At 37.7% G+C, this 19076-nt stretch overlaps 1 protein-coding gene across 3 annotated transcripts in view; it reads right to left on the bottom strand.

Annotated features, from left to right (window-relative positions):
- VRK1 (VRK serine/threonine kinase 1) overlaps positions 1-19076 on the bottom strand; it is a 34592-nt gene extending 15516 nt beyond the window's left edge. For 2 of the 3 annotated variants that reach the window (XM_032691473.1, XM_032691475.1), the window contains exons 1-9: positions 18972-19076; positions 10382-10543; positions 8836-8891; positions 4481-4550; positions 3998-4085; positions 2477-2585; positions 2245-2337; positions 1117-1249; positions 178-298 (exon numbers count right to left, since the gene is read on the bottom strand). In XM_032691473.1, coding sequence (XP_032547364.1) covers positions 178-298; positions 1117-1249; positions 2245-2337; positions 2477-2585; positions 3998-4085; positions 4481-4550; positions 8836-8891; positions 10382-10538 — 827 coding nt within the window. In that variant the 5' untranslated portion in view covers positions 10539-10543; positions 18972-19076. Of the gene's footprint in view, positions 1-177; positions 299-1116; positions 1250-2244; positions 2338-2476; positions 2586-3997; positions 4086-4480; positions 4551-8835; positions 8892-10381; positions 10544-18967 lie in introns of all 3 variants that reach the window. The other variant, XM_032691474.1, reaches the window with a different exon arrangement.

The following is a 19076-nucleotide window of genomic DNA, read 5'->3' as shown; positions in this document are numbered from 1 at the left end:
GAACAGTACAAGTGAAGTGTAATTACAAGTCAAGGATACATGAGACATGATGAAGGGAAATTGGAGGGTATACAAAATAGTCCGCTCACCAAAAGGGAACATACTTAAAGTACAAAGCATTTCTACAGTAAGACATTTTCATTTTCAAAAGTAAAAGAAAACAAGTAGTTTTCTCACCTGATTTTTGAGTCTCTGACAAAATTTGGATCTTTCAAATTATCTTCCCATGGTAGATGGCCACTAAGCCAATGAATCATGCAGTAACCCAAGATCTCCAGATCACCACGTCTCGATGGTGCTAAATACATATCCACACATAAAAAAACCAACCATTACATCAGCTAATAAAGCACACACAGTTTAATAACAATAAAAATTTGTAAATATGCTAAGACAATAGAAAGTCAATGCTAAAAATGTAACACTACTGTATCTGTTACTTATTTCTTTATTTTAGCATAAAAGCTAGGAAGGAAAAAATATTATTCCTACATCTGGAAGGATAACTTCATTTTCAAGCCCTTTATCAATCTCTTTCTTCTATTCAAAAACATGACATGCTGCACTTATCCCAATTTGGGAAGCTTTTTAAGTAGTCAAATTGTGGAAAAAAATAGAACAAGTTAGCAAAGTGATTGACTTTTTGTTCAAAACAGTTTTTGCCTCTCTTCTTCTATAAAAAGGTAATAGTGCTGAAACCCCACCTCCTGAAAAAATATTCTACAATGCTGAATTATTTTATGTGGCTTGAAAACTGAACAGAGGACAGTAAGAGATCAGATCTCTAAGCCTTCACAGGAAAAAACACACCCAAAAATAAACCAGTAAAAAAACCCCAAAACAACCACATGTACCACATGTACATTGACCACAGACTACACTAGAAGTATAAACTCTAGTTAAGAAAGTTACATTAAAAATACAGTAAGTAAAACTTAGTGAATTGGAAAAAAAAAAGGCCAGCATAATCCATAGGGAACAAAAGAAAAATAAGAAAAACATTTTTATAGATCAGAAACCTGGTTTATTCGCTGCATTGAGTTTTTAAAAGTCTTTTGTATTTATAAAAAAATGATATACAAATGCCTGTTGCTGAGAAGAGTTTTACATCCTTACCCACACCCTTATGTGCATCAATACTGGTATATTCAATAGTTCCATCATGACACCTTTTTGGATCTTCTTTATATACTTTATGAACTCCTTCAGGGCAGTATCGGTAGGCAAGTCCATAATCCACCAAGTACACCTAGTAATTTCCACAAAGAATTCCAAGGTTAAAGAACCATAAATACAAAAAATATGCAAATAATAAATGCAACTCCCAATCCTTCTCATAACTTCTTTAAAAGTATTAAAAATGGTGATTGTTCAACTTTAAATGATTCTCTGTGCTGTATTAATCTTACTATCGATGATTTGAAAACAATATGCCAGATAGGTTTTATTATTTTTCATATAGCAGTCTGATGTGGAAGTCATTTCTTGTTGATGTAAAAGCCAAGTAAAGTAAAACAGTCAGTTATTACCAGTAAAATTAAATTTAAAAAAAAAAAACAAAACAAGCAAAAAAGGAAAAAATGTCCATAAAGTCATAAATGCACTTACTGTGCTACCCTCTATAAAGTCAGCTGTCTCATTTGAACAATACTACACACTACTACTACTCACTAACACCACAGTTACTTTAAGAGAACTGAAATTATTTTACATCTTTCACAAGCTAAAACATTTGGGCAAGAACACATACATAATTCTGAAACTCTAATATGCATTGTTTGAATAGTAAAGAGAGTTAAAAATGCAGAAAAATGAAAGACTTCCATAAATCAAGTGGAACAATAAACACTTTAAAGACCAATTTTTCCAAGTAACAGAACACTTATCTGATGGATTTCTTGAACAAAGGAATGAGGTAACAATGCAGACAGGCAAACATAATTTACCAATGTGCTATATAATTTTAGGCTTCCACCTGCAAATACCTATTTGTGAGTCAATTTTTTTTTAATCTCGAGAATTTTGTAGAATATTATTTAGGCCAAACAGTCAATTGATAACTGTCCAGCAAAAAGCATTAAAAAAATCACAGAATATTAACTAGATATAAATGTCAAGCAGAAATAATGTTACCATATACAATCTTAAAAATGAGCTTCTGCTAGATTTCACAGGTTCAAAGCACTTGCATGCGTTGTCAAATAGAAGGTTTAAAACATGAGGAATAAAATGCATCAGAAATACCTGATTAGGGTTCTTGTAACTCAGAAGGAGGTTTGCGGCCTTGATGTCTCCATGCACATATTCATGCTCGTGGACGTATTCCAGAATATCAAGCTAACAAAACAAAAGTCATGTACATGCAGTACCCAGGTCTGCCCAGCAGAGGACCTGGACTCGGCACAAAAGTGGGACTGAACTGAGACTTGCACAGGGAAGACAGACTGTGAAAATATAATGTATTTTTTAAACTTACTATTCTCAGGCCTAATTGTAGTACAGTTTTACGGGAAAATTGCTTTGCATTCTCTTCATACATCTTCTGAAGATCTCTGCCAAATCGGTCCATTATCATAAATCGATAACTAAATTCAAGAGCAGAAAAAAAAAAAAAAAAACCAGCAAAGTTACCGAATAGCACTTAGCAAAGTATTTTATCTGTGTGTTAACTGTACAAATTACTGATTCTCTCAAAAGTAATTGTGGGAAATACTTGACTATTCTTTTAATGCTGAACATCAATTCTTACCTTTTTTTACATCAGCTAGTCAAAAGCCTGAACTATTCTTTATTCTAGTTATGCAACACAGTAACAAGTACTCACAGAAGAAAACATCCTATTGTAACTCACTATAAGCAAAACCCAGCATCAATTAGTTACAAAAATACATTCCTTACTTTATAAATTACTTAAGTGACTCAACATGGTTACTTAAAATGTTCATTTACTGAAATCTATTGCAAACTTTTTAACCTATTATTAACCATAAAAACCTCCAGCTGCCAAAGGTGTTCTGATATTCACTACCATAGCCAAACTGGTGTAAGAACTGTAAAAATTCATAGTGGCTATATTAAAGAAATTCATGCATTAAACACTGAATGCAAAGGCACATTTATTTGTGGGATAAAAACAAAAAATTGCTGTATTCACTTTTGCCTCTCAAAATTAATGTTGTTTTTACATTAATTAGTTTTAGTTGAGGACCTACTGAAACACTGATATTTCTGATATACTAAGGCACACATACTGACTGCCCTATGCAGTGATCCACACAGAGAAGCCTGACCTACTCTAAACTGCCAGAGAAGTACTAAAACTCCTTTGCAGCACAGATGTTTAGAGAAAACCAACTAGGAAACAAGTGCTATTACATAAACAAGCATTAACATTAAAGACCAAGTAACAAAAACCCTTCATGACAGGGAACAATACTAAAAACTATCCCTAGAGTTAAAACAAAATTAACATGAGACTAGCAATTATTCTAGCTCACAGATTAAGCAAAAAAAAAAAAAAAAACAAACCTATCCCTAGAGAAAATAAAATAGATTTGAGGGAGCACTAAGTCCTTAATAATTGTGAGTGAAAATACTTTAAATGCACACAAGAAAAACTTTAAAGGTGGTCATATTATTCAAGGACTTGCACATTAGAAGTTGACTCTGTTTTAATTAAAATATAAAAAGCTTCTAGACCACATATAAAGCATATACATATAAAGCATCACTGTAGTACAACAACGCTTGCAACAAATGAAAACTAAATTAGAAAGAATATAATAACACAAATAGGAGTAAAAAAACAGAATATAAATAAAATGTATCTATTCACATAATCCCTAAAGGCACCCTGTGATGAACATGAAACTTTGTAGCAAAAGAGAACAACACGAAGGTAAGTGGGAAATACACCTTAAAAAGTAAATAAGGTTAAAAGGGATAGTGGTTGCAAATGAAATAAATTCCAATATATGCCAACAAAAGATATATTCACCTGTTTCCATTTTTTTCATGCAAGCCAGAACCCCAATATCTTGGTACACCTAAATATTTCAGTTTATGGGACTTAGTCCACTTCTGAACTGAAAACACAAATAAAGTAAAGTTCATGAATTTGCATCAGCAGACCTACATAAAAAGGGAGTAGTCACATTGCTTACAGTTTCTGCATACCTGTGAGCTGCTTATTTCATAGAAACATGTACACAAAGTATACTGGAAAGTTAACAACGTATTTATTCATTGTAGGGACAGAGATGAAACTCAAGTTTCAATTTAGGCAACACCATCAACAGAACTATATAGAACTTCTTACCAAAAATCTCTAATTTACTTTATGTCTGAATTAGATGTCAATAATTTAAAAATAATTTTGAAAATTACCTAAAGAGATTCCCTTAAAGTTTGACCTTACTCCTATGGGCTCTATTTTCCTAAATGTTTGTAGTTCATTAAAAACATTTTAATAACTGCTTACTTTCATCTGGCTTAGCAGCTCGCATGTAGAACTTTAACTCAGTAAAAAGAGGTCCATTCTGGCTGGGTTCCTTTAAGACAATTTAAAATTGGTTAAAAACTGCTGTGTTAGTGTCTAATAATTATTAAAAGCTTACAAAATATAACATTCACCCTATAAAAACATATTCTCCCTCAAATGTTCTACCCAGTGCTGATAAACTCAACTGAATCTTCTTTTTATAAAAGAAGTTTAGCTCTAAAAAGGTATTTTTATTATAAATTGCTTAACATTAAGGGTATCAAAGAATACTGTCCCATAACAAAAGACTAAAGAATAACAAATTGACTGAAATGTATAGAAATATTACCAATAATTGGCAAAGTTTAGCCGAGAACATTAAACAACACTCATTATCTCAGATTTTCCAGATTAAAGCTGGATTGCATCAATTGCAGTAGCCATCAGTGATCTTAAAATAACACCTGTAACAACTTGATGAAAAAAATCTTAACAAAAGTTAAATTCTTGCTGAACATAAGGCATTTAGTTCCCTTCACACATTAGATGACACAGATAAAAATTACAGAGGATTTCAAAATTTGTCTTAAACTAAATTATAAGAACTATACCTGTTTTGACTTCAGAGCCTATCTTGCATTTAACAGAATATAACAAAATATTTCAGTTCCATTTTCAAAGGACAAACCTATGGGAACCACGTAACAAGTAAAGTTCAAGGGAGAAATCTGTATGAAAACACCAAAGTGCGAAAATAGCAAATGGGCAAGTACTTTGACACTACATTTCCAGAACTTGGTACAGAAAAAAACAGTGATTCAACTCTTATAATTTTTGAGTAATTGATTTTGAGATGAGCTTAAGCAATATATTTTAGTCTAGTTACTCACATATGTCCACATTCATTCTATCTCAGTGAAAATACCTGGTTTGGAACATCCTACACTTAAGAAATAACAACACATATGCAGTTACTGGCAAAGAAACCCAGAAATAATACAATCATACGATATTAAGAGAAGTTCTAAGATACACGTCAATTTTAAACAGTTTTAATTTTAACTTTTAACTTTTAAATGCAGATGCAATGATCCAGAAAATTGCTAAGGGGCAGACCATACCACTCAGCTAATAGAGGTTTACTGCTGTCTGACATTAAGGTAGCAATGTAAAGAGATCAAACACGCCAATGACCGTGGGCTGCAGCACACACTGATGTCTGGGAGCAGGGCAGAGTCAGGCAGACAGGTCAGAATGAGAGCAGAGATCAGCCTGGGCACCACTCCCGGCCTGGACCCTCGATTACAAACCTACCACCTATCTCCCCCTCACTGTCTCCAGCAGCACTACCTCGATAAACAATGGAGCCGAGACAACAGTTTTCTGGCCCCCTCTTTGTGAGACCAACAGTCAGACTTCAGCCAAGAACAAGAAAAAAATAACAAAACCAAAACCAGCTTGACTAACTGATCAACACACACACAGATTTTTATTTATACACAATGGACAACAACATAGCAATACAGAGATTACATAAGCAGACCAGAAGCAATAAATAGCTAAATTCCTACACTGCAGTTATCTCAAGCAGATGTTATTTGACCCATTCACTTGTTTCTGTGTAGCATAGTCCATTAATACTCTATTTTAATTAGAATACAAATTATTTTATATATAATTTTTATTCAGATTACACAGGCATGAATGTTATTTTGTCACTAAAATACAGTGAAAAACTGTAGGTGTTAAAAATTCTTACAATATTTATCTATAAATAAATTATGCCACAAAAAATTATGTTGCAGTGCTGAAAAAGAGATATATCTTTCTCTAGTCAGAGCAAATGCTGAAAATCTGCTACCTTTTCATACTTGAGGGAATGGATAAATGATTTAACCACAAAATAGTTCTTCAGGTTGACTGTGAAGGTGTTTTCCCACAATACCATTAATTCTACATACAGACAAATAAATGCATAAGCTATGCTAAAAAAGCTCACACAATTATGCCCATTATTTGCTACACTAGTTCTCAAACTTCTACAGATTTATGCCCAGGATCATTCTAAACATATGACTTACACAACTGAAATTAATGCCTTATTCAAAGAGATATTGTAATGAAAGCAATTATGGAGTACATGTCGACACCCAACAAATTTCAAGTAGTACTTTAAGAATTCTGATCTTTTTCAGTCAGAAATTTAATGAAGTGTAATTAAACTCTGCATCCACTCCTGAACAATGACATCTGAAAGGTCCACATGTTAAAAAGCATTTCTTTTTTTAATAAAAGCTGTGATTCATTTCATACTGTTGAGACATCAATACTATGAGGATATGTCAAAGACTAAGCCAATTTCCATCCTGCTTTAATAGCTTAATTTGAAGAACATTACTATAGAAGCACATATTTTGTTAAACACTAATAATTGTTCAGAGCTGTTAACCACTTTGCTTAGCTGATGGATCAACTAGCAACCACCCAGGCATCAGAAAATGGGCTCTTATCCGTAGTTGTGTTACACTAGACTGTAGAGACATAATATGTTATGGGTCATTTGTGAGGCTAGCTCAAAGACTGGGCCTACTCTTTATTGCCATAAAGACAAAATTATAAAAGATAAATTAGAAGTGAGTAGCCATCTGGGATATTAGCAATGGAAGTATTTACAAAATGCTGCAGCAAAGTGAATCTAGCATAAAGGCAACCCAAAAGTTGGGGCAACTCCTATATTCAGAGCCTAAAGTGGAGAAGAGAAGCAGATGGACAGGTTTCAAACTCAGGGAAAGAAGGGGATAGCAATTACACACAGCATAAATTAATGCATAGCTGATGATTTTCCAAGCAAGTGAAACCAGATTCTTCCATCAAGGTTAAATGGCACTCTGCTTCCTGATCAGTCCAAACTCAGCAGGAGCCAGCAATTAGAAGCCACTGTCTCTTACAGGCAAGCCACTGCTGATGGTCTCACTGTCTGTTATCTGCCTCTGAAACAGGCCACAGTTCCTGCATGATGGATACCCCCACCCTCAACAGCACAGGCTGAACATACTGAAGCTGCCAGCTGCAGATTGGGGTTCCTGGTCTGTGCAGAATTCCTGCCCACAACACCTAAGGCAGCAGCAGCAGGCTGATGTTGAAAGTGTGGCAGTCTGACATTTGTGTGGTAAGCATGGTGCTTTCTTCAGCAAGGGACAACATTTCGGAAACAGGGTCATCACAAACTGCACCTTGGGGCGTCTGAACAGTATCAAAACCAGTACTCTAGAATTTCCCTTTAGTCAGCAGAGGTAAATATCAAGATTAAAGGCACATATTAACTAAAATGTATTTTATTATAATTTAACCTGATCTTTTAGTTTCAGGAACAAGTGTTAAAAGTATTAACGTATTTAAAATGTGGCCAGCTACTGCAGCAGAGCATTTCAGTATCATCATATAGTTTAATAAATAAAATGTTAGAACAGTGCAGTTCTGAACTATGCTGAAAAACTAATCTTTTACACTGTGAAGTTGTCTTGTACAGGTTTCTGGTATTTGTTTTTGTCACAGGAACAGAAGCGCCACCAAGATAATCAAGGGTCTGGATCTACTACGGCTATTCCCATATTCCCTGGTTTTTTTACTAAGACTTTACCAGGAATCATATATGATAGTAGGATCTATACCAAATACTCTGGAAAAATATAAGAAAAATACTTTTTACCTTAGGAAGAGAAATAGCTAAACCAAATGAAATAACTCTTTTTTTAAGACTAAAAACATAAGAAAATTTCAAGCTATAAAAACAATCCGCTTATTTGCTACAGAGGGCTAAAAATGAGCTATCAACAATTCTTTTTCTTCTCTCTAATCATTAGGTTAAAAAAATTATGCGTCAATGCTATTTTAATTCAATAGAAATTAGAACAGGTATGTGGTTTATGATAAAACATTTAAAGGACTTTGTATCTGTGGAGACCTTGGGAATCAAGGTTTTGCTTTTTCTATTCCCAAGCCATCTGTCAGTTTACCAACATCCAGTGGTGAGCAACAGTTCACACAGACTCACTGTTGAATCACAGAAATTCTCCAAAAGCTAGACAGATTTCATTCCTTTGGTGATATCTGGGCTGTTTATAGGAAGCAAATGAAACAGAATATGATCCATTTAATGAATCTTTCTCAACTACACTGATGTTCCACTATGATGTTCCTCATACATAGGACTCCCAATTCTCACCTGCATTCCTCTGTATCACCACACTTTTATTTTAAACAGCAATTGCATTATTTTCAGAAGATGTTTTAAATTACACATGCTATTCCAGAACAAATATTTTCAGGTTGTGAAGATTCAAATGCTCTCTTACCACTTTTGCAACATAAGGGGCATCACTGCCAACCGACTTTGAAGAATTAACATCAGCTGTTAAAAGAGAAGCTTTTATTAGTAGGAGGAGAGCAAACTGTCACAAAGCACACACTTATTTGCTATGCAGAATGGACAAACACATGACAAAGTAATTAAGTACTGACATGAACATAGACCAGTACCTTAGCATTGGTAAAAGAACTACTCTATATGACAAGGCTACTGTATATGGGTATGGTCTTCCATTCTACCTTCTGTTTGAGGAGAACAGGTAGTTTACTAAATAAAGGAATTATTTTTTACTATCCAGTAACTTTTCCCTAGTCAATATTATTTCTTTTGTTTTCTAGGACTCTGATAAACATAACGCATCTGTGGACATAAAGATGAAGAATAAATTCTCTCTACTGAGTTGCCATGTCACGCATCCAGAAGTGACTTTCTGTTGGTAATAAGCTGTTGATATTTGTGACAGAAGATACAGGTATGAAGGACATCAAGTTAGGCAAGCACAAAGTACAAGAACAGTCAGGGTCACAGCCTTGTGCAAATGATGGGGAAGCAGAGAGCACGCTTTGGCTTCCACAAAGCAGGCATTCGTGACATGGAGAACTACACAATTTGAATGAGTTGGAACTCCAGTAAATTTAGTAGCTCATTGAGCAAGGCTGAGTAAGTAATTGAAAGCTTCTCTGGCAAGAAGCCACACACTGGTCCTGTTTTTCTTCTTAACCCACTTATGCTGCAGTCTGTTCATTTTAAAAGCAGGACAGATTTTTTGTTGTTGTTTCCCAACTCGGTATGAATTCAGTGCAACTTTTTCACCAAGATGAGGAAGACCATATTATAGCAATCACATTAACTTTCATCTGTTCAAAAATGTTTGAAAAATGACTGGGGCAATCAAGTAGTAAGTCTCAAGACCTCTCTTATCTGTGCATCTGTTCAAGAGATACTAAGTAGGGAACACTATTCACTTTAAGAAATTTCCCTTGTATTCAGTATCAGCATCGCAAAACAAGAACTGTACTGACGGTTTAAACTATTAAGTCCAAAATTTTGATTTCTTTTGAACATTAGTTACATTAAAAAAAAAGTATACGACCTGTCAGAAGTTCACAAGGCAATGAAAAAATCAAAGCAACCCCGAAGTCAAAACCAGTCCAAATACTGGCTGATCAGTAGCCTCCACAGAACATACTCAGACAGCTTCAGGTCAGAATTTGTCATTAAAAAGACACTCATGCAAAAAATCCAATATTTCAGCCAGATCAAAAATCAAATTTATATAAATACTAAACTACCTTTTCCATGGCTAAAAAAAGAAGGAACTACCACTGGAAAATCATACAACTAGTGTTTAAAATTACTTTTTGTTTAGTCCTGTCATTTTCTTCCAACACCATGATCCAAGCTAAGGTTCTAGCAAAGATCACATGAAGACACTTTGTATTTCTAATTTAGAGTCATTGTTTCATTGTTTTGAATAAGGATAAACATCTCACTCTCCATTTTAAAGTATTATCAAAGATAACTGCACTTACCAAGGTACAGGCGTCCAAAGCCTCCCTGCCCTATAAGGACACCTAATTTCCATTCTTTTCTGGATGTATCTGCTAGAACCTCCCCCAGAGCAAACACTTCAGCAAGTTTCCTTTTTGCAGGGACTCTTTTTCCAGCAGTCTTCTTATTATATGGCATTTTCCCTGGAGAGAGAGAGAGAAGGGAAGGAAAAATAAAAAAACCCCATAGGTTACATGCTGATCCTATTTGTTTTATGTAGAAATCTGTTAGAAGCATGAAAAAGTATGGGTTGTTTAAGTTATAATATGTTACTACAAAGATACCTTAAAAGAAATGCAGTAAGCAGTTTCATTGGTATGAATTCTAAGTGAAAAAACCCACATTTTTCCAGGCATCACAAAAAAATTTGACAGCGAAAATCTTCACAAGAGAAACCTATTAGAAGACCTTTTGTAATACATGCTAAAAAAAAAATATCAGAATCTAGCATATTCAATCAATCACAACCAATCACAGGTGGCAAAAACTTGGGAAAAAAGTAAACTAATGAAATAAATCTCAGTTTTCCCGGAGTTAAGCTTGCATATTGAAAAATTCCACGTCTTCAGTAATAATATAAGGAATTCCTCTTAGCTGTAAAAAATACACCAAAAAAAATTTAAAAAAGCTATCCAAACAGTTAATTAATTTTTTGTCCTATATAACTGCAAGCAACAAGAATCAAAGTCTGCTTATTGTTTACAGGGCAGCATCGAGTGGGTCCTCAAAAAACTAGTACATAACTACCTATTTTGAGATCTTAAGAATAAAAGTATAACTGTTGCCTTCCCTCAACCTCATGTGTCAGACAAGCAGTATTTCCAGAAATAACCTAACAGTCTACTGGAACATGCACCTTTCTGCAGAACAGAATCATAGAATCTTGGAACAGTTTGAATTGGAGGGAAACTTTTAAATGTCATCTAGTCCTTCTGCAGTGAGCAGAGACATCTTCAACCAGATCAAGTTGTTCAGAGCCCTATCCAATCCGAACTTGAATGTTTTCATGCATCTACCACCTCTCTGGGCAAGCTGTTCCACTGTTTCACCAGCCTCATTGTAAAAATTTCTCTCTCCTATCAAATCTAAAACTACCCATTTTCAGTTGAAAACCATTACCCCTTGTCCCGTCACGACAGGCCCTGCTAAAAAGTTTGTTCCCATCTTCTTATAGGCCCCCTTCAAGTACTAAAAGGCTGCAACAAGGTCTTCCCAGAGCCTTCTCTTTCCCAGGCTTAATAATCCCAACTCTCTCAGCCTATCCTAATAGAAGTACTCAATCCCTCTAATCATCTTTGTGGGTGTCCTCTGGACTTGCTCCAATAGGTGCATGTCCTTCCTATGCTGGGGACCCTAGACCTGGATGCAGCACTCCAGGTGGGGTCTCACCAAAACAGAGCAGAAGGGTAGAATTCCCTCCCTGGGCCTGCTGGCCATGCTGCTTTTGACACAGCACAGGATACAATTGGCTTTCTGAGCTACTTGACTGCTCATGTCCAGCTTTTCATCCACCATCACCCCAAAGTCCTTCTGAGCAAAAGGCCTTATTTTGAGCAAATAAATGTTGTGAGTTTTTAGCAGTTAGATTTTGCTGCAGTAAAAGAACTTACTGAATATGTAGCCATGACATGGCAAAGAGTGCACTGGGTGTCTTTACATGAATTGTTTTATAAAGAAGTGATCTTTCCCTCTACCTTATGCAGATAAAAGTCATTTAGAGTCATGGTTATTTTCTAAAAGATACCATTCTGACTGGTGGGATTTTATGATTTTGCTGGAAGCAGAAAGGAATATTAATACACAGCTGAGAAAGTTTCTGGATAGCAAAATACCTATTTCCTCTTAGTCTAGCTCCTCAGTACAATAAACATAATATCAGTTATTTAACATCAGTTTTCCTCTTTCAGTTCTAATGTCCCTTTAGGACTTATTTTAATTTCCCAAAAAGAAAACTGCATAACTATAACAGCTGCTCCAAAAGCACTCCCCCTCCTACAAGACTCTTCTGACTGGGTAGTATCTTCAGGAAATTTTCTTCCTCAAATGTCTGTCATCCAACTAACATCTGAAGAGGGCAGCCCATAAACATTTCTCTACTTCTTAAATGCAAGAATAACTGTCAAGTTTCCTGAAAATGTTATTCTGTCCCCTAATACTCAAGTCTGTAACTGTGATTGACCAAACCCCTAGAGGTGAAGTGTGACAGAATAAAGCCCAACAGTGGATAAAATACTACCTGGTGATGGAAAATGGTGATATGCCCAAGGAGCTCTGGCAATAATGCACTTGAGCTCAACACAAAGGGGGCTGATGGGTGGTCTTTGTTTTAGGAAAACAGTTGAGTGGAGCTTAAAATTAAGTGGATCAAATGGAGGTCTAAATGTCTCCCAGAGTTAGCCTGGCCAGCATGGGGGGAGTAAATAGGAGGCTCAGTCCAATATAAGCATGCAAAAACTAAATAACTAGCAAAAGAACTTCGAAGAGAACAATGGGCTTGAGCTGGTTGCAATCCACATATTCCTTCCCTGGAATGTCCGGCTGGGGACATCGGAATTGTGAGAGTGAACATATTACAGAGATCAGTATTGAGAATCACATCAGTATTGTGACTGAACTGTGTATTGCCATTGCTGTAATTTACCAAGAGTAACTTAAAATTGTATTGGTTTTAGTATATTTTGTATTAGTCTCTGTAGTGGTTTGGACTTTGTTTTCCCCCAGAGGATAAGAAAGTGGTAGCCCCCAAGGGGTGGAAACCCCTGGAAGTTTTGAAATTCTGCCCAATAGGCGCTCCTGCGAAAGTGTAAACATATCACAACCAGACCGGAAGAGAAGAGTTGTAGTTTGAAGTTAGAAGAAGGTGGCCATGTTGTGAGCCACGAGGAAGGGGCTCTGAGCCCCACAGGGGGGCTTTGGCCCCCAGCCCCAGCTGGGGCCTGTGGGGACCTGGAACAGCATAATGCTGGGCTAGGTGCCTATAGTTATGCTGGGAGATGTTTTTCTCCATGGGCGCAGAGCAGCAGCCAGCACTGAACCAAAGAAGCAACAAAGACATGCAGCACCAGAGAAGGGACTCCTGGAAGGAGACCTGAGGGAAAGAGAGTCAGCAGCTGAGTTCTACAGAGTTCTTGGGGGTAAGAACTGATACCAGACCCCCCAAAACTCCTTTGAGACCTCCTGGAAGGAGGAAGTTGATAGACTCTTACTTGAAAGAGCCTTGAAGTGCGACATGCACTGCAGAGAGGAGCTGAGAAGCTCGGCTGTCCTGAGAGCTCAGCCAGGACGGAGTGTGGGAGGTTGGCCTTGAGGCCCTCCCTTGCTGCAAGCTACAAAGAAGCTCGCAGCCTGAGACAGGGCACAGAGGCCCTGCAAGGAGCTTGAATCTCCTGGAGATACCAGACCGTCACGAAGACCCCCTGTGCTTCGTGATATGACGTGGTGATACGACCTTTGTCTGGGGTGAACGCAGCCCACAGAAGACCCCTTTGCCTGAATCAAGGGGCCGTGAGGTAGAGTTTGGATACCTCCCTCGTGAGTGCTGGCAGAGATCCAGCAACAGCTGCATGCATGAGAGAACCTGCTGCCTTAGAAGATGCTGCTGCTTAGTGACTGCTACTCTGAAGAAGCTGCTGCCCTGAGAGACTGGAAGGGATCTGTCCTTCTTTCCCTCCTGGACTTTTATTTGGAGGGGAGAAGAGATCTGATCCATTGTAAATACTTATGTCATGGTAGAGATAGTTGTAGTCGTGTGTATAATGTATTGTAGTATTTATTTGTATAGTCATTGTAATATATTCCCTTTCCCCATTCTGAGTCTGGTTGTGTTTTGTCTGGAAAAAACCCATCTCACATTGGGTTGAGATGTGGGAGGGGGGATGGAGCTAGGGAATTGGAATTTGGGCTATCTCAAACCATGACAGTCTCCTAAATTGGAAATCCCATATTGCACCAACTATCTTCAAATAAGTACATTTGATATTAAATATTGCATCCTTCATACATGGAAGGTCTAAAAGAATCTGGTCAGACAGTAGTGGACTCTGGCAGAAAGCAGTCTGCAGACACCAGTCATTCAAGACAGAAACAAATTCAGAAAAGAAGGTGCATCATTCTATGCTGAAGTTCTGTTTTTTCAGAGTCCCTATTAATCTGGGAAGTATCTTTGTGTCATAGAACCACATCTGAATACCTACTCTGGTTAAAAGAGTAACTTCAACAAAACAAAATTAAATAACTCACATCACAGGAAGAGACTGGTATTTATCAATACCTACACTGCACAAGCTTCCTCATTATCACAAAATAGGATGTTTAAACTCTGCATTATCTTCCATATTTCCACTTCTGCACAGTAACATTCTTCCCTACAGTCAAGACACATTTTACACTTACATTTTAAGACTAACTTTACCCCACAGCTTTATCCACAGTCTTCAAGAAACTCCTCTGTACATTCCTTCATCTTTTTTTTATCTTCAAGCTGATACATACTTTACTGTCTTAGAGGAAGATCCTTTCTCCAGATTTTCTACAGAGAAAAATGAGACTTTCAAGCACAAAGTGCAATTCCAACCAGCTGAGATAAGACCACACCAATGAGAAAACCATGGTGTCAAAGTGCCAGAAGGAACAGAGTGGCAGAAATGGCTACATGTTGACATCACTTAAAAGAGCAGGCCAAAAAGATCACTGCAGACCTTTAACCAGCTTCTCAGGACACCCACATCAGGAAATGGATTAAAATAAAGGACTGGAACCATTATAAGTGGTAACAGAATAATAAACCAGAAGTCTAGAGCCCCAAGGCTGACTCAGATAAGGAGAAAAAGTGCAAAAATCAGTGGTGTTGCCTAATGACTCACATGTGAACAAGATCACACTCACTGTCATTTAAAGGATACCAAAACGTATCCAAAATGAGCATACTGTCCTCAAGCTAAGAGGCAATTTATTGCCAATATCTTGTCAATATAAGAGACATGAAGAGGGCTTGAAGGACTGCACCCCTTGACCTCTGAGTTACTACAAATAATTCTGTCTAGACTTGGACAGGTGCACTTAGGTGCTTGAATGCTGGACAGATTGTTGCCCATAAAAGAAGATTTCACGGCCTCTTTTACAATAAGGCTGGCAGGCCCCTGAAACAAACCTACTGATATGCTTCACATCTCTGACAGTCACAGCGAGACTCTTGATAGCAGCCTCACTTAAAGGGGAATTAAGTTTACTTAAAATAGCTCCTCAAGGGTATCAAAGGAAGAGCTGGTACTTCCCTCTTCCCTTATTTTGTTCAACATGGTCAATAATTGTATGCCCGAAGATATTTATTTTTTTAAAAAAATCCATTAATGGCAACTTCCCTTTATCCATAAATGCAAAAATTCAAAATGGACATAAGTTTGAACGTCCCCAGCTGGGAACCCTGCCCTTAACAAATACACTAGATACACAGACATGGTTTCTTGGCTGTCTATATTCACACCCATCTGTTAGGATGGCACTGTGCCTACTTACAAGTTGGTCAAGCTATCAGTAGGCCATAGGTGCCAAACAGTGATCGCTTGCAATGGGCACCATGCACAATACTGAGGACTCTTTTGCAAAAAAAGTTGTTATCCAAGGAAACATTTTAGCAATGGTTGCACATGCTTTAACATTTCTTTGGATAAATGCATTCATGTATCCTCTACTGCCTGAAACCAAAGACACATGGAAACTGCAAAAATTTGCTATGTGAAAATACAGAGCTAGGAAAAAAATATAAAAATCACAAAAAAAGATAATGACATTTTAATGCAAATTCTATCATGCTATGTGCTTTTCAATTCACAATACAGCAAACATGGGGAGTTTGTCAGGAAACTTATGAACCAACAAACATTACACAGAGCTGTCTACCACAGATTGCACAACTGGAATAAAGTTATCTACTTCTCCCTAAAATCACCTTTAAAAATTCACCACCGCCACTCCTCCAAGAAAAGAAAAAAACATCTTAAACTTTTCCGCATCTCAATTACTTCTTCCCATCAATAAACAGAAATATTTTCTATCCCACAGGTATTGTGAAGCTTAATTCATTAGTGCCTGCAATCATGGTAAAGTCCTTGGAAACAGTGCCATGGATGTCAAGTACTGTGCTATCATTCAAGTACCAGACCTGCCCCTACTTAGCTAAGGTGCCTGACAAGAACAATTTTCAAGGTACGTGATTATAAACAGCAGCATTTTATGTGGCTACAATGTGCTCAAAACAAAGATTTTGCTACTAAGAAGTGTGAATAACAGAAGTCTATTTGTGTAAACTCTCTCCAAAAGCCTCTTACTACTACAAAGGTTCTTATTCTTCTCCCTAATAAAACATCTTGGAAGAAACAGAATACACTGTACTTGAGATAGCACTATTGATACAAAATTGTCTGCATATCAGTGGTGTTATCTTTACAAATGCTGTCTGCAATGGCTGCTACTTGAGAGATACTTGAACTCTTTGAATAAATATGAATAGCCACTTCTCAATTCTTGCTGGCATCCATTATCAATAAATCTCTGAAATGAATGTAAAACAAATTTATTTTGAAAGAAGTGTTTCTGCTGTGTGTCAAGTCAGACTGGTTTCTTCCTCATCCTCCTCTTTTATTCTCTGAAAATTGTCATTTTTACAGTTGTTTATCTTAGTAGAACCTATTTTCATTCTCAGCCCAGAGAAGGCATGCTGGGGACCTGTGCTCCTCTTCAAGAGTAGGTAGTCCCACAGCAAGGCCTTGAAATCTATGTCTCATTAACACTGTTCATCAGCCATTGCAAGAAATTTAAGTCTGCATCGAAAAAAAATAAATTAAGACAAGGAGAAAACAAAACCAAATTTTTGCTCAAGGAGTGGGAAAGAAAGAACACAACAGTTTAAGGCTTCTGAATACTGTAGAACTGTTTCACAGGAGGGACCACACAAAACAAGAACTGAAGTGTCAGTGGCTTGTCACACCAAACAAGGCAGACACTGAAAAAAGACTTTCTTGCATAAATCAGGCATTCTGTGACTGGTCTATCACTGTGTTTCTCCTGTGAAAACCTCTATAATCTAATTTCCTTATGATTAAGACATCTGACAATTAATGGTACTTACGGAAGAAGAGGCACTAGGGTTCTATGCCCAAGAAATAAAAAAAAAAATGTCTCTTTAGACAAAATGAATAAATGCAACTGGTGGACCACTATTACTGAGAAGCATTTCATCACAACAGCAAAACACTGGACCAAATAAACAACTTTTTTCCTTTCTTTTTCTAAACAAACCAAGATGGCTTAGAATTCTAGAATGCAGCTTGTTCAGAGGCAGGAAATAGTAATTTACAAGAGGAATTACTGTGATACTAATTTTAAATTGCCGCCCTCTGAACACTATTTAAGGTTGTTCTCAGAATCTTGAACGTTACTCAGTTATTGCAATAAAAACCACTGAGCCTTGTAAGGTATCAACTCATCTGTCACTTCACCTCACCACCAAACCAATTGCAAATACCTAATACATGTGAGTGAGACACTTAAAGGCTTTTTGATCATTTGGCCCACTGTATAAAGATCAATAGCTCTGAAATTCATTAGGAATCTTATCTCACTTGGGGATTATCCCCAAGAATTAAGTGGACATCTTATTCCTACAGAGGAAGGTACATGCCTTTTGACACAGTAATAGTTACAGGTAGCTTCACAACAGCTTTGGTATTTTTGTTATTGATAAAAAGGGCCCATGGATTCCCTATGACTTAACAAAAGCTTTTATTTTTATTTTATTAGTTCTCGAGCACAAATCAAGAAACAAAGAGAACAGCCACCCTGCCTGTGACTGCTTCAGTCTTAAACAAGGAAGGCAAATGGCGAAAAAATAGGAAGCGAAGAGAAACCACGACCACTCACAGACAGAAACCAGCTTAGCCCAATTCTTACACAACAGGCCTGTCCTGATCCTAAAATCGCAGATTTTTGTTATTTGTAGGCCTGTATTAAAAAAAATAAATAAACAATTTATGTTCAAAGCACAACTCAGGAACGCCTCCCAGCCAAGGTGATGCCTCACCGGGATGATTCTGAAGGTGACGAACCTCTAAGTGTCACTGAGCACAGCTTGTGCTCAGCCTTCCCCACCTCGCCTTAGGGCTAAAAAAACAAACAAACAGGAAGGAAAGCAACTTAGACCGGTGCGACCGCAGGCAGGTTTAGAGCCCACAGCCCGGGCAGGGGAAGGGGGGGGCAGGAGACCCCAAGGGTGAAACCGAGGGAGCGCTGCCCCACTTGCCTCCCGTCTCTCCCTCCCTGCCGGCCCACGGAGATCCTCTGGCGCCACGGGCTAGGACGGGGGAGGGAAAGGAAGGCGCCTTCCCTACCCCAGGAGGCAGACGAGGAGGAGGAACAGGGCGCGGCCCCGGCAGCACCACCGGCCTCCTCAGCCAGGGACGCGGGAAGACCCGCCAGCAGGGTGGGGGACGCTCGGCAGGGCAAAGGGGAAGCGAAACAGCGCCCTAAAATTCGCCTCTTAAAAAAAAACAAAAAAAAAAAAACCAAACAACCTACACCGCAGAAGCAGCCGCCGGTCCCAAGTATCTCCCGCGCGCCGAGCCCGGCGCCGCTCCCTCCTCCCGGTCCGAAATTCCCGCACTGCCCGCGGTCCCGCCGGCC

This window comes from Chiroxiphia lanceolata, chromosome 6, assembly GCF_009829145.1.
Source record: "Chiroxiphia lanceolata isolate bChiLan1 chromosome 6, bChiLan1.pri, whole genome shotgun sequence".
Lineage (NCBI taxonomy): Eukaryota > Metazoa > Chordata > Aves > Passeriformes > Pipridae > Chiroxiphia > Chiroxiphia lanceolata.
This window is presented reverse-complemented; position numbering and strand designations above follow the sequence as displayed.